Below are 16,900 nucleotides of genomic sequence, written 5' to 3'. Positions count from 1 at the left end.
TCCTGGTGGATCCGAACGTCACCCATTTATAAATGATCGAGGCCACCATGCTCATTGGGAGCATCAAAGTAGCAGACATGTTTCTGTACCCTTCCCTAGATTTGTGCCTCGAGACAATCCTGTCTCAGAGGACTACAGTCAATTCCTTTGACTTCATGCTTGTTTTGTGCTCTGACATGCACTGTCAACTGTGGGACTTTATATGTAGACAGGTGTGTGCCTTTCCAAATCATGTCCAGTTAACTGGATTCCAACTGGACTACAATTACTGTGGAAACATTTTAACGATGATCAGTGGAAACAGGATGTAACTAGTCTCAAGTTGGCTCTCCATGCCAAAGGCTGTGAACACCTATGTACGCATGATTTCTTTGTTTTGTGTGTGTGTGCATATATATGATTTCAAAAAATGTAAAAAAAAAAATATTTTTTTCACATTATCATTATGGGGTATTGTGTGTAGAATTCTGTGGAAAAAAAATTAATTTCATCCATTTTGGAATTAGGCTGAAACAGAAAATGTGGAAAAAGTGAAGCACTGTTAATACTTTTCAGATGCACTGTAGGTTAAACCATCCTTATCACATTTAAATACAATCCTACCACTATCACTCAGAAGCTGTGGGCAGCCACAGTGCAGAGCCCAAGGACAACTGTGACACTGCACTGGTCAAAGGCAGAGATTTAAGTACTGATACTTGTGCAGCATGAGTGTGGTTTTGTTTCTTATAAAACTTTATCCATTTCATGCTTTTCTCAAGATGTTTGCTCTCCCTCTGCAATCCCCTTTTCTCAAGTAGAACTCTGTCCATACATGTTTGTGTTATCTTTTTTGTTTTAAGTTGCAGATAAGTTACGTTACGCCACACACATCACTTCAGACATATCTTACATCATTCAAATCAAGCGACTTTCACTGAGCTGTTGCCCTCACTTTACAATAACAACCATTTGCACTGCATGTCCAAAATCATTTCTTTTCTTCTCCCTTCTCTCTGCTGGATTTGCGAGACACACAATGCAATTATGCTTATTTTATCCTGCATTGTTTGCAGTAATAGCATATTCGCCTACGATAGACAACAATAGCCACAGAAAGCAACTAAATGACACAGCCTTGAAGGATTCAATAAAAGAGTAGGCACATGTAAGAGGCTGGTAGAAGGGACACAGACCATTACCTTAATGACAGTATGAGGAATAGGGAGATGAGCTTCAAATGCCAAGCACTGCAAAATTTGGCTTTGAGAGAGATCAAGGCGAGTAATCTAATAAATAGTGTGGCAAGGAAAGGCAAAAGGAGGCTTGATTTTTTTTTTTATTTCGTTTTAGCCTCAGGTAAAGGCAGCAGTGGAGTAAACAGCAGAGGAAAAAAGATGCCTGTGTCATTAGGTTGGCTTGCCGTGACCATCTCGAATATTAACGCCATCTGCTTTGCTTTCTTCTAACTGGTACCCTTTGCTTTGAATTGCTGTTGCCTTCTTTGTGTGCGCGTACCTGACTCTAAGCTCCCACAGCTATAATGGACCCCGCACTGGTAATTACACATTTCACCATTTCTGATGTCACTTCAAAGCAACAACAGCGCTGCTTCAAAAGCGCACACGCAGTACCGCTCTGCGGCACCGAGACAAGTCTGAAAGATTACTGCAGGGACGCACTGGGCTTCATGCAAGAACGGTGTTAAAAACTTATACCACACATTCTTGTACAAGTGTGTCATGCCAGATTCATGAGACACTCGTAAATTACGATAAATGAGCAAATTGCTTGTGTAAATTGAGAGCATTCCGCCTGTATGTAGTAAACCAGTGAATTTCTGATAAATAAAGCCCCAAAAATATAAATTAAGGCTACAGATCCCTGGAATGTTGGAATTAGCAAGACAGAGGAACTTCTTTTTTTCCCTAAAGATATATTTCGTAATCAAATAATAAAGTCCTCATATCTGATGAATACAGAAAAAAAAAATTGAATTCTTAAAAGTGCAAAAAGTTGAATTAAGGTATCTGGTAAAGCCAGTGAATGGGGAAAAATATTGAGTGGTTTTAACACTTTTTCACCTGAAGTTTGGACTCTGCTGCTGAAATAACTAACAGTTGCACATGAAAATTGAGGTGGCAGTGGGGTGGGTATCCCTTCCATGAAAATTCAGTAAGGTATATCTTATATATTATATTGCAATTCTAAGGTGGAACTATGCCAGTATACAAAGGTATATCTAAAAAGGAAGAGTAAACTAGGAGAGTATAAAAGAGTAGAGTAGAGCCACTTAGGTGCCTGGTCTTGAGAAGTTTGTTCCATGGAAAAGAGTCAAGAGTAAATCTGTATCATGAAGACGAATAGAATATTACGTGGCGTAAATGGCTGACTGTCTGAGATAGTATACAAATAATGAATGCTTATGAGTTCAATGGTATGAATATTTCATGAAGTGAAAACTGGAATGTTCCATTCAATGAAGCGAAGCCAAGTTGAATGGAACATTCCAGCTTTCACCAAATTAAATATTCGTATTGAAAGAATGAAAAAAACATTTGTTTATTTGTTTTATATAACGGCTAAAATAGATGCTTGTCATTTCATATTATATTGATTTAGAAACAACAGAAAAGGGACTTACATTTTGGTGTTCGTCACTGGTGCTTTGACGTTAACAGTCCAACACGAACTTTAAATAGGAGTCCCAAATTGTTGTCAGTCAACTTGAAAAAACAGTTAGATAGTTCAAAAATAATTCTGATGATGTAGTCTGTGATGCCGTGCACTGACTTCATGTAGTTCCAAAAAAAAAAGACTTTGGGGAGGTAATGGTCTAGTGGATAAGCGTTGGGCTTGAGATCAGAGGATCCTCAGTTCAAATCCCAGCCTGACCAAAAATCACTAAGGGCCCTTGGGCAAGGTCCTTAATCCCCTAGTTTGTCCTGGTGTGTAGTGAGCACCTTGTATGGCAGCACCCTGACATTGGGGTGAATGTGAGGGACTATTGTAAAGCACTTTGAGCATCTGGAAAAGCTCTATATAAATGCAGTCCATTTACTTTGTGTACTTCCTCAGTTTAGTGAAAAATTGCATCAGATATTTGTCCAGGTTTTCATCCTAACAGCTCTTCATGCCTTCAGACATGGTGGATTTGTTTTGTGTGTGTGTGTGTGTGTGTGTGTGTGTGTGTGTGTGTGTGTGTGTGTGTGTGTGTGTGTGTGTGTGTGTGTGTGTGTGTGTGTGTGTGTGTGTGTGTGTGTGTTAGAAGAATTAGCACCTTGAATTAGCTCATTCAAATCGTCGGCCGTCAGCAAAAAACAACTCCGCCATGTTTAGCTAAAGGCCGCCCCCACTAGTGTGTGCGTGGGCAGGGTTCGCAGTGTGCAGTGTTCCAAATTGTATGGAACCAAATATGCACGCTAAATGCAACAAAACACAAATGGGAGGAATAATCCATGTCACGTGACATACAAAGCACCAATCAAATGACAAGGATCCACTCAGCCGTTATATAAGATTGTATATCACATCATAGTGTGACAAAAGCCGGTCTCCCCTTGCTGATGTTTGGCCCCAACTCACATCCAGATCCCAAATATGAGGTCATCAGATCCCAGGTCCAAACAACAGTCCACAGTTGTGGAGCACACAGTTATCACCAGATCACTGCTAATTACAAGTGACATTGAATGCAGCACCATGCGCCCACAGTGTGCATATGAGCAAATATCTGTGGTATAACAACATGCGACAAAGCTAAAATGGATCTGTTAACATCTGAAAATGTTCCCGCCATACACCCTGCAGAGCCTCCCATCGTGCTTCCTGCAGAGTCTCTCGCCATGCATCCACGCATATCACCCCCTATCTGCACAGATCACAATCCCATAATTCATGTTTGTGGATCACAATTTCACAAGTTGCTGTTTTGTTTTTTTTTTTTTTACATTTTCAAAACCCTAATGATGGGTTACAACAGTCTACAATGCCAGGGTCACCACAGATTACTCACTTGGGTATCGAATTGTTTTTTTAATTCACTACTATAATGAATTGGATGCCAGAAATCGGCAATGGACGATCGGTTGAATCCAACAAGTCTAACAAAAAAGTTCAAAATAACACAAACAAAAAAGTAATACACAAAAATGTGTCCAGATTCATCAATGTCCAGTCAATTCTTCCACCGGGTGGCGATAATGACATCACAAAAAAAAAAAAAAAAAAAAATCATAAACTCTCCTTATACTTATTATTTTAACCCTCTTCATAACTAAAATGCAAATGCATGGTTTTGAGTGTTAAATGTAAAATTATTGTTGCACATTCATAGGAATGTGTGCGAAACATTGTACTTAACTTTCAGTTTGATATCAAACACAATCTGAGAATACATGTGTATACATACATACACACACACACACACACACACACATATATATATATATATAATGCAGAAATATATAATAGTCTTAAATGAATTATATCAGTGGGTTACTGTGTAAATATATTTACTATTATGCATTTCAAATTAGAGAATTAAATATAATAATGTCAGCATAATTATGATGTTTAATTTACTGACTCCATGAGTCCATCTTCATGTCTGGACCACTTTTTTTTTTTTTTGACACTGATGAAAAAACTCAAAATATGACAAAATTACTGAATGTGTCAAATTCTCTTAAATCACTTTTGTTAACCTTTTACAAACAAACCTGGTTCTTGCATAAGCCCCTGCTCACCAAGTCATAGCTTTAAACACACATGAAGGAATTATTTCTCACATAAGACTTTTCAGATTTTGTCAAGATAAATTCCAAGATGCTTCAGTGGAATTACAGTGCACATGTCCTCCTGTTCCTCAGCTTTTGATTATGGTCCTTTTTTAAGGATGCACCACAAACGAGCAGGGAGCAATTTACATAATGTGGCAGAGAAGAGTCCATTGGCACTGTTTGTCCTCGAGTAAAGAAAGAATACACAAAATTATATGTGGTTCAAGAAAAGGGGAGTCCAGCAAGTTGTCATTTGAATGAGTCTGCAGTGCATCTGAAAGCCAGATCATATTTTGATTAAGGCCATGAAGGCCAGCATCAAAAGAGACTTCCTCCCCAAATCTTGATTTAGCACATCTGATAATAAAATAGACATCTGCCATTGACGATTAAGGTTTGAGCTTTTTCCGATTTGAAGAAGGGAAACTATATGTCCACTAATTAACTATGACAGGGTGCACAACCAGCAATGTGGCTGACAAATGTAAAGCTCAAACATAGCAGGTCTTCAGTCACTGGAAGCAGAGCCTGAAAGGCCTGAAAGTCAGCATATAAGTGATACTTCATAACTGTCATCACTATTTTGTTTACTACATTGGAAGAGGCAATGTGAGGGGGTTTGTGGGTCATTGTGAGTTCAGCATGAGCTGTCTGCTGTTTGCAAGCTTGGTTTGACGTGATTCTTGGGGAACGTCCTTGGAAAAAAAGAGAAAAAACTGCGTTAAACAAGTTGAATTGTAAGGAGACTCATATCAGACATTCATAATGTCTCTGCAAGGTCATGATAGAATTATTCACTACATAGGTGACTCTAGGATGGGGCTTGATAAGGACGTCGGCCCCCTCAGAAATTCAATAGTCCAATCGTAACCCCAAAAAAACAAACAAAAAAATGGTATTTGCTATTCAAAATCAGCCTTGGTGTCTCACATATTGTGCAATAGCATTATTCATAGCACCCATGAGATACTATTTATACACTGCCCTAATATCAGCTGAACAACTTCACGCAACTCATCAAACATGACACATTTATTAACTTCAATACTGCACCAGCAGTAGAACGGGATATTGTATTTGCTTGTGTGTGTGGCTGTGTATAAAATAAACTGAAAATGACTGAACAGATTTTCACCTAATTTGCTACGAATTTTTCTTGGGCGAGCTTCTACAGATGATTAACTTTTGGAAAAGACTGTGCAAAGGTCAAGGTCGTCAAAAATATCATCCAAAAAGAGGATGTTCTTGCTCCAAAAACTACCCTAGGTTGTTACGAGTTATAGCGAGCCATGAACTTCCTTGTTGCAAATTAGTTGCACTGACCAATGTGCTACTGAGCTGTGGGCAGTATTAGAGATACATGTACAAATAAGTATGTCACCAAAAATGCACTATCTGTCAGTAACAAATCTTAGGGCCCCTTCACACATAGTGCAAATATCTACAACTCAGAGCAACTCCTGGCAGAACAGCTCATATGAGCGCACCCCAAAACATTGCGCCGACGGGCAGGCCTGCACGATGTTGGTGCGAGGCTTCGTACATGCAGGAACACAGTGAACACAAGGGAACACAGTGCAGCTGCTGTGAAGATAAAAAAAAATACATGTCACCCATGGGATTCAAACCCACACCTTCCAAAAGCTCTGACTGCCAGTCAGAAACTTTACCATTGAGCTACCATCACTGTCCTGTGAATGCCTGATATCAGGAAGGACCTGGATGTATTAAAAAAAAACTATGCACACCATATGTAAAAATACCGCATTATATTGACAGCCCAGTCTCATGTTTTTTTTTTAGTCCTGCTGTCATGAAATGATTCAAATTTTGGTCACTTTTTTTTACTCACTATTACTAACCCTACTCCTACCCCCAACCCTCACCTTTACCACAATCTAACCCTACTCCTTCCCCTAACCCTAACCATAACCACCCCCAATCCCTCTGCTGCACTTTTGATTACATGCAGCCATCATGGAATGAATTAGAATGAATTTGTGCTGCCATGATGAAAATTTTGCACTTTTTGTGACAGTATGACAAACCAATAGATTAATGTACATTTTGTGCTGCTGAATCATAACAATCTGTGAGACTGGGTTGTATATTGAATCCCTCTTATCAAGCGGGCAATACAAATATGATCCATCTTTTTCTCTGTAGATGACCCATGGTCACAGATGTACAGTCTTGAAATGACATGAAGAGAAGCAGTTCGCTCATCTTATCATATCCACATCTGCTGGCGCTTGTCCAGACGGCCTGCAAGTGTCCTGCATGACACGCGTGTCTTGTGGATGTTGCACCCTAGGACTGACACCATGTCATGTCAGTCAGATCACCTGCTGTGTGTTATGATCTGACGGCCCGTTTGAACCTGGGGACAGCATGTCAGTGGGCTGCAGTGTGTGCGCCACCGTGACATATGTTTTTATTTATGTCCACGTGATGACAGCAAGCAGACACACATGTGTCACAGTGGCCAGTTGTTAGTCCATGTCCATCCAAACACAGTACGTGTTGTCCAGCTGGGATGTCCACAGATCTCCACAGCTGCTTCTGTCGGCAGCCACGCCTCCTGCCAATTCAGCACACGGACTAAAGCCACACTTGTGGAACACTTAGACAAGTTTCACTTCCAGCACAACAATGATTGTCTGCTGACTGTTGTTGTGTTAATAATGTGAATGGCCACACATTTTCAAAGCGCCATGTGAGCGTTGTTAGATGTTCGTGCGTGTCACCTGGAATTTGGCCACACCTGCCACAAGAGGGTTCGATGGGCTCTCACAGTGCACACTCTGTCTTTCAGCCACTGGTGTGTGCAAATAGATGTAGCAACAAGTGTACCAGGTGTTAAAAGCAGCTATGATTCTACACATTTTGCAAACGATTCCTGTTTCATGTGCACTTTATGCATAAATTGACCAAATTCCCTTAGCTTTCTCATTTTAAACCAGGGCTAGAGACGTGATTCAAACCATATAATCAACCAGCTTATTATTTCTCATTGTGTGGAATAAAACACAACATGAAGAGCTCATCAAGGCATCAGGAAATTGTGTCACTATAGTCCAAAAACGTGTCTACACACACACACACACCATCTCCCCAAGTGGGTCGAGTCAATCAACTAGATTTGTTTTGAAGACATCTCACTGTTCAAAAACTAAACCCGTCCAGTTGACCTGACTAAGTTGACCCTAATTGGACGCCATAACTTGAATGACTGAGAATCTCCACAGATATGTCTGAATCACCCCTCCAGTGCCTTTTTTTCTCCACTTTTCTTTAGCATGCATATCACAATTAAAAATGGACTGTTTCCTTGTTATGCAGCTTGGTCTAGAATGCAACAAATGAAAACGAAAGAAAGAAAACGAAAGAATGTCAGTTTGAAAGAGTGTAGGAGCATACACAGTAAAATCACCAGTGTAAAACTAACTGGTGATTTTACTGTGTAACACCACTCAAACAAGAGCAACCTGTCCTTGCTGTTGTTAACTGTGTAGTTTTTTTTAATCTGTTTTCCCCAACAGCCTAAATTTGCATTTATGTTCTCTCAGAATGGCAATTGCTGTATATTTTAAGTGTTGATTAACAATGAATGTAGTTAAGTTACCCTCACAAAAACATTCTTTGTAAAATTCATGCATAAAATTCATAATATTGCATGAATATTATGAGTTGGAAAAAGACAGATCTTGTTACCAAAATAAGATGGAAATTCATCTTATATTAATTATTGATGTTATTCTAAACATTAATGCACATTTCTAAATGTTAAATGCAAAATGCACATGGTGCATAAACATGGAAATTCATAGGAATATGCCCAGAAAAAAAAAAATCACTGTAACGCTTCATGAGAATATATTGTACCATAGGAACTAGGGAATTACTTTAAAATGTGAATTTACACATTTTACCGATGTTCACATTTATCCCCCCCCCCCCCCCCCCCACACACACACACACACATGCACGCAACCACCTCCTGGAGCCGCCAATGATTCACTCTCAACACTCACATGGAAGTGAACTGCAATATTCTAACAGCCGATGAGGAGCTCCATGCTGTTTCTGCATCACTGAATATCACTGAATTCCTTCTCAGAGTTGTGCTTCACAGCATTAAAGCTTGTAGTTTCTTGCATCTGAAGTGCAACTCAGTCCTGAGTCAGAGCTCCTGATGGGGACGCTAAGACGTGGCAGTAAGAAATGGGGCCACGGCTCCCTTAGGAATCCCTCACTCTCGCTCAAGTGCCGTCTGCCCCTGAATTTAATTAGATTCTGATATCAGGCCTTTTTGCTTTCATCACTCTTCAACATGCGTGAAATTACACAGCACTATCTATTATTTATTCACTCTCATTTGCTTACTGTTTCCTATGAATGCTTCCGTTAAGCCACTTGCAGCTCTGTCACCTGTGATATGCCGCTCCGCTTTGTCTCGCTCACTGCTCAGACCCACCTCCTCTGCAGGTCTGAGCCCAACTCATTTGCTGGTGTCGGTTGGGGAGCTATAGATTTTTTTTCTACCCCTTTTCACCCAATGACAGCACGGTGAGGTGGTATGAGGGCTGGGTGCTAATGAGCTGACTCTGCAATGCTGGAGGAGACACTGTGCAACACGGTGAGGGGGGTTGGTGGGGGGAGTCAGAGGACGAAGAAGGCGGAGATGCTTTGGCACATCAAGAGTCAGAGGGGCCATTGTGTCTGTGCCACACATGGGTGAGACTAATAGAACCGCGGCAGTCAGGCATGAGCTATGTAACGTCAAAGTCAAGTATCCAGCCAATCTGGAGCCATCATTTAAAATGACAGCACAAAATGGTATTTCTAGCTGCTGTTTCTTCCCCTTTTGTCCACTCTGCTTCTGCTGATCCTGAGAAAAATGCAGCCAATAAGAAAAAGTAAAAGCAACAGTGGTGATTTATTGCTTCAAATGCAAATGTAAGGGCCCTGTCCCACTGGCGTTTAGGAGGATTTGCGTATGGATTGCGCACAAAATTGGCTCATATTCGTTTAACATCCGCAATATGCGTGAAACATGCTTGTATGAGTCGGCGGACACCCATACACATCCGCAATTATCCGCAGAGGCACGTTTTTCCGTTACCAGCATTTTTGAGCTGCACAAAAGTTTGGCTGCGGATAACATCCGCCTTACATACTCAATACATACTCAATATATACACAATACATACTCAAATATGCGCTGTATATTCGCCGTCATCTGCTGCTATCCACAACTGACAGGGATTTGCGGCTTGGCAGCGGACTGGGACAGTGTTTAAAATGAATATTTTGCGTGCCCATCATGTCCACATCATGGACTAAAATAAGTTGTAATGACTGCATACAGACTGGCCACGAATAAAGCGTTTTTATTACGTCTGCTTTGCATCTGATTTGTGGCGGATGCAAATCAGATGCACTGTGTTCACAGCTGGACACCGTTCTTTGTTCTACCGGCTGCCACGCGCTCTGCAATGGATGCTGCCTATATAAAATAATTATTTCGTGGCGGATTAATCATTTTATTCTGCAAATTGCCTGTTGAAAACGGCTCTAATCACCTCCTGCATCACAGAGGAAGCTGCAGAAAGCATTTTGAGCCGTCTAAAAAGGTAATTATTTGACTTGTTTACATTGTCAAGGCTTGATAAAACAGTTGAGTGTTTTTCCTTCTTGTCTACAGCTGTTACAGTATTTATTCCTGTGTTTATAACAGATTTAACTTCTTGTTATAATCGTTCAGACGAGCTGTGCTCTGATGCGATCCGCTGACATCACCACTCGCCTTGTTCACTGCTTCTTTACTTCAATCAACTTGTCCAAGTCCAGCAAATGCTCCAGAGGCTGTATTGCTGGTGTGAATAGTGATGCCGAAAGGCCCGAGTGCGCTTCATTTATGACCGCAATGCAGATGCCGTGCACGCACAACACGTGCGCAATGCATCATAATACACCCGTAATACTGCCGTGATAATTGCAATGCGTCGGATCTGTTTCCTCGCTACATGCATTATACAACCGTGATTGTTCATCATATATTTGCTATATATTATTCACATATCTGTAATTCATATTGGGATATTTGTCATTTTTGACCATTTTTGTTGCGGATGACAACGAACGCCCATACTTTGTATACTCAATTCATGCGCAATTAATCCTCTCCCCAGTGGGACAGGGCCCTAACTTGCACAGGCTGCACAACTGAAATGAACAACCACAAAAAATATGACATAAAGACAATAAAATACATGACGGCATGCCAGTTAAATCAAATGTGTGATCACATTTTAAGCAGTTAGCTACTTTTAAAATCCTGTGCTTACATCATTTTGTGCTGCACTAACATGAACGCCTCTAAATTGTTTCAAGGTCAGGGTGGCAGCGTTTATATGAATGCATTCATCCAAAGCCGCGCAGTTTCATGTATACACTCACTAATAGACCTGTCGTACAAGGTGACAACCTGTGCAGTAGGAACAAGTCAAGACTCAGGACTGGTCAACACCACTCCAGCATGCACTAACTGGGATTTTATCCCCTGACCCATCGGTTAATGGACCACCCACAGACTTATGCCCAATGAGCTTGTTGCCAAAGGGAACATTTTTCACAATGTGGACTTTATGCATTTTTAAGGCATCATGGCATCACCATTTACTGGTTATGGAAGCACACAATTGATAAAACAAGACAAACTTGTATATTTGCATGTGTAATGCTCTGTAAGGAAAACACACAGGCAGATCAAGCATGGGGGTTTGATGGGGTTGTAGCTCCCCCAAGAAGAATTGTAATAGACTCACCAGAAAATTGACATTTCCCTTTCAAAACTATATATAGCCCCCCCCCCCCCCCCCCACCCCACACACACACACACACACACACACACACACACTGTCAGATATCATGTATGTACCGAAGTGAGATCAACTGAGCTACTTCACACCATTAATATAATACTAAATGTTAGCATGATTAAGAATCTATGATTTCTTCATCAAACACCTCCAACCTGGACAGAAAAAAAAGATTGTTGTACCAACCTGATAAAGTGCATCAATGGGCAAGACTTGAATGAATTAGGTAGATCCAAATTAATTTCAATAATATTTATGCCAACTTCTTAACTTGGACAAACTTAATTACCCTGCACCTTGGCAAAACGCAGGGCATTGTTTTGTTTTCACGCGCACGCGTGTGTGTGTGTGTGTGTGTATGCGTGCATGCATGCGTGTGTGTATAACTCCATACAACTGGACAGATTTCCTTCAAACTTAGAATATTACTTGGATACATGATTAGATTTTGGAGTAGTTTGGTCAAAGGTCAAACTAAATGAAAACTTGGTCTGAATAACACTTTTTTTTATGTCTTAGCAACCAAGAAGCCTAGGTGGATGATCTATAGCATATACTGATCAGCAAAATATTTGTGATTGATTGGTATGAATGACTTCACAGTGAATTCAGAAATGCATAATCAAAAACATCATTACAGACAGATGTATATTTACTTGTTCATATATATTGTGGTGCGTAGAGTGTGCAGGGTATGCACCAGTCCTCTGATGCCTTTCATTCATGTCAGTGCCACAGCTAAAGCAATTTAGCTATGTTTCCCCCTTTTTCAATGGAGAACTGGAACTTGGTGAAACTGGGAAATGTGGGGGCAACAGTCCAGTATACGGCCCCTTCATACATTGGTCGAATTACAGCGAAACAGTGCGGAACAGTGCAAAAGTTTGAATTAGCGCATCATGAAACATTGTGCCAACGAGCTCATGTGCACGATGCCAGTGTGACGGTTGGTGCACGCGACTGTGTCTTTCGAGCAGGAACACAGTGCAAGCTGCTGCAGCTGCTCGCACTGTGGGACAAGCTGCAGCACATCGCACTGCTGATGTGGAGGAAAATAAATAAAAACCAGCTGTATAATTTGTGAATATCACTGGGTTATTATAAATAATACATTAAAGGGGACACAATACAGAACCCCGCAATTAAATAACCCTTGTTTGAAAAAAAAAATGCTACCCACAGGATTTGAACCCACACGCACTGATTACCAGATGGAAACTTTACCACTGCACTACAATCATTGTCTCATAACAGGAGCATGAAATGGTTAAAATCAACAAACAGATAAATGTATTTTCTAAAAAAAAAGAAAAAAAGGCCTGTGATAACCAGTGATGCCGGTAACGCGTTACTCTAATCTAACCACTTTTTTTGTAACGAGTGATCTAACGCGTTAATCTTTCCAAATCAGTAATCAGATTAAAGTTACTTCTCCAAGTCACTGTGCGTTACTATTATTTTTGCATTGTGGGTCGACAGCAGCATTAAACTTGGTCTGTGGGTAGGGGGTCGGGGTTCGACTGAACTGCCCACTTTAAGCGAGCTGTGAGCTTTTCATCTCGTTCTCACCTCTTAAAGCGCGGTGAAAACAGCACACGTGCACTGAGCTTTACAGTCATTTTTATGCTTTATTTTTCTCCTTTATTTAGAATTCTGAGCTGAGCCGCTCTGTATCGTCTCGTTAAAAACAGCTGATCCTCCGCGACGTGTCAACAACTAACACTGTTTTCCACTCAAATGCACCTAAACACTCTTTCTGAGGAGCACATGATGTGAAAACACAATAAAACTTTCTTACCTGTAAATCTGGTCATGTTTTCTGCATAAATAAATGTTATCCATTCTTTGTGCTCAAACGCCAAAGCAGGGGTGAATCCAGATGGAATGGGGGCGTGGGGCAAGGATGTGCCCCCCTCCCCCACAACACCCCTAGATTAAAGGTCCAGTTTTGAAGCCGTTTTTTTCTACAACTACTAATGCTACTTAAAATAATAATAATTTTGACAAGTAAAATGTTTATAGAGAATTTGTTAGAAAAATGTTAGAATTTAATAGTTACATTTATAAACAATGTAGGTTAGAAATTGCAAGTTTTACTGTTACAGTGCTGTCAACAGTTGAATATGAGGTCAAGAAAGATTATTTTACTTTTTATAAAACAAGTATTTATTTTCATTGAAGTCAAGAAAGGGTGACTATAAAGTGTGTTTTGGCAAAACAGGTATCATTGTCATGTTGAGGTGGCAGAGGGTTGTTGGCAGCAGCTGGGGAAAGTAACTAAAAAAGTAACTAGTAATCTAACTTAGTTACTTTTACAATTGAGTAATCAGTAAAGTAACTAAGTTACTTTTTCAAGGAGTAATCAGTAATCAGTAATTGGATTACTTTATCAAAGTAACTGTGGCAACACTGGTGATAACTGACCAAACGGCGTTTGGTACGACCGTCCATTCATCACACAGACCAAGGTGTCACTCTGTGATCATATGAGATGCACCTTGCCCGTGGGGGGGGGGGGGGGGGGGGGGGGGGGGGTTGGGGACCACACACATACCCATATTGGGGGAGAGCGCGCGACTCTCGCACACGTGTTGTGGGGGGAGCCGAAACTCTGGCACGTCACATGTACACTTGGCAACTGCACAGTTGTGGGGCACTTAGACAAATTTCACATCCAGCTCGACAGTGATCGTCTGCTGACTGTTTTTGTGAAGATAGTACGAATAGTCGCACATTTTCTAAGTGTCAAACGAGCGGTGTTAGATAAAACAAGACAAATTTGTGTGTGTCAGGTGGAATTTGGCCGACACCTGCCACGATAGCATTCGATGGGCTCACACAGCGCATACTCTGTCTTTCTGGTGAACGCAAGTAATTGTAGCAGCAGGTGTATGAGGCATTCGAGGCAGCTACAAATTTACACATTTTGCATACGATTCCTGCTTCATGCGCACTTCGACCAGATTTGCACTATGTGTGAAGGGGCCCTTAAGAAAGACAGAAGCGAAACAGCCTCTCCTCCAGGAGAATAGGTTCTATCCTGACTTTTATTTGTTGTTATCTGTACATGATTTGTTTTTCCTCCATGTTGTTTTACTTGTATGTTTTTCCCAAATTTTGCATTTGTGTGCTGTCAGAAGGTAACTGCTATGATTTTGAAACACTGATTGCTATAGCTATTGCAGGGATTCCCAAAAGTTCATCCCCTGGTGGTCCTTGAAGGTAGTGCAGGTAGGTTGTGAGAAGTCATTAAAAATACAAATAAATTAAAAAAATTCAATTAGCCAAAAATAATATTTTTAAGTGTAATCAGAAGAAGTAAAACAAACCCACAGGAATTAAATCGTGTGTCACTCTTCATTTATGATATATTTTATCGTAATATATATTTCATATTAATCTCATGCCTTGTTTAAAATTGTGATTGATGGTCCAGATTTCATAGTGCACTGCTGTGTTCTTAAATTTGGCAATAGCTGGTTTATTATATTGGTGAATTACAAACTTGCACATATTTCAATTTATTATTATACATATTTGCACCTTAATCAACTTAGAACAGCTGTACTGAGCCCTCAGCAGGAAAAACCCTTTGGAGCCGCCCCTGGAAGAAAACTCGTGAACTCGGGCATTGAGCTGTGCGCCTCCATATGATCGATGTGAGTTTGGCATAAATAATGATGTTGTGGACATGACTGGGATAAAAGTCCACTTACACGCATGGGTGACTGAAAAGCTGTTGGACGACTCGAGGTTGTCCACGTTGTAGTTGAGGTGGAAAGGCTTCTCAGTGGTGTTTTGGTTGGTGTTGTAGAGTTGGACCGCGAACCTGAACGCGCTGTGCTCCTGCACGGTGTAACGCATGAACAGCCCCCCTATAGAAGAGAGAGAGAATCCAAGAAAATAAACAAAATCTCAGTGGATTTGCACTGCATGCCCGCCAGTGAGGAGGAAAATCGTAGGAGTTATCGCAGTTAAGAGTTACAGAATAATTATTCTGCTTTTTTTGTGCACTTGGCGTGCGTCTGGCACTCTTGGGGCGAACTGGACGTTTGCGACCACATTCTTCTTGCATTCATGCAACGACTAAAACTGTCACTGTTATCACTCTTAGCTGAGTCTTGTCGAGATTCAACGACTGGAATTAATTAAAATCGCCAAATTGCGCATAGATCAGCGCTGCGCACCGGTTTAACGCTGTGCAATCCCGTTCAGTGAACCCGCGCGGACCATAATTTGCAATCTTTTTTTTATTTTATTTTATTTTTCTTTTACAGTAAATCAGAAAGAATGGAAGAAAAGTCAAACACTCACCGATGTTAATCTGGTTTGGAAATCCTGCGAGTGATCTGTCAAACAGCCACAGTAACAATAAAACGGCGCGCTGTGCCATTTTCTCCGGCCGGTTTGTGCAACTCCTTCCAAGGGTCTGTTTAGGAGAACATTCGTGTGTTTGGGGTGAAAGCCACGCACAAACGGAAATCCAGAGAGGGTAGACGGTTTCTGACGGCGCGCCAGTTGGGTTCATTGAGGTGCAGCCCAGCTGCAGAGCATTTTTGCAACTCAGAGAGACAGAGAGAGAGAGAGAGAGAGAGAGAGAGAGAGAGAGAGAGAGAGAGAGAGAGAAGGAGGAGGCGGGGGGGGCTGAAGCCAAGGAGCCGATCCGACCTCCGATTGGACCAGATAACAGCCAAACTTGATATTCTTTAAGGGGGTGGGGGTGGAGAGAAAAGTCTAATTTTGTGAGATTAACGGACATCTTTGGAATCGGCCCTGGCATGTCTACAGGTCGAATCAATGGAAATGCTGCAATCTCAGGTGGCCAGTGATTGTGAATAATAACTTGCACATTTCCAGCTGCAGCAGCTGCGCCAACATCCACAAACAGGTTTCATTTGCGCCTGTAAATGCACACTGAAGAGAGAAAGTCTAAATTTGCACATCAGTTGATCGGAATGTGTCCAAATAACAGAATTTTCACATTCTGATCACATTCTGATCACATTTAATATTGGAGTCATAATTTCATTTCTCAGTGTATCTGAATGCCAGTGGTTATTATGTAGCCATACTGATAATATGTATCTACTTTTTTAACCTCTGATTGGTCGATTTAGTTCATGTGATTATGACGCCATGGATCTTTACTTTTGTTTTCTATCTGCATGTAGGGCTGAAATGACCTTTTGTACTGACAGATCTTAAACAAGTTCTACAGTTCCAAAATATTTGCAATTTGCTATGGTTATAATTATT

The 16,900-nt window shown here is 40.9% G+C and overlaps 1 protein-coding gene across 1 annotated transcript in view; it reads right to left on the bottom strand.

Annotated features, from left to right (window-relative positions):
• gria3b (glutamate receptor, ionotropic, AMPA 3b) overlaps window positions 1–16,251 on the bottom strand; it is a 333,461-nt gene extending 317,210 nt beyond the window's left edge. Inside the window, exons 1-2 of the mRNA XM_034181373.1 lie at window positions 15,959–16,251; window positions 15,361–15,519 (exon numbers count right to left, since the gene is read on the bottom strand). Coding sequence (XP_034037264.1) covers window positions 15,361–15,519; window positions 15,959–16,172 — 373 coding nt within the window. The 5' untranslated portion in view covers window positions 16,173–16,251. The remainder of the gene's footprint in view (window positions 1–15,360; window positions 15,520–15,958) is intronic.
• Between the last annotated feature and the right edge of the window lie 649 nt (window positions 16,252–16,900).

This window comes from Thalassophryne amazonica, chromosome 11, assembly GCF_902500255.1.
Source record: "Thalassophryne amazonica chromosome 11, fThaAma1.1, whole genome shotgun sequence".
In the NCBI taxonomy this organism is placed as follows: Eukaryota; Metazoa; Chordata; class Actinopteri; order Batrachoidiformes; family Batrachoididae; genus Thalassophryne; species Thalassophryne amazonica.
The sequence above is the reverse complement of the archived record's forward strand: the minus strand, read 5'-3'. Positions and strand labels throughout refer to the sequence as shown.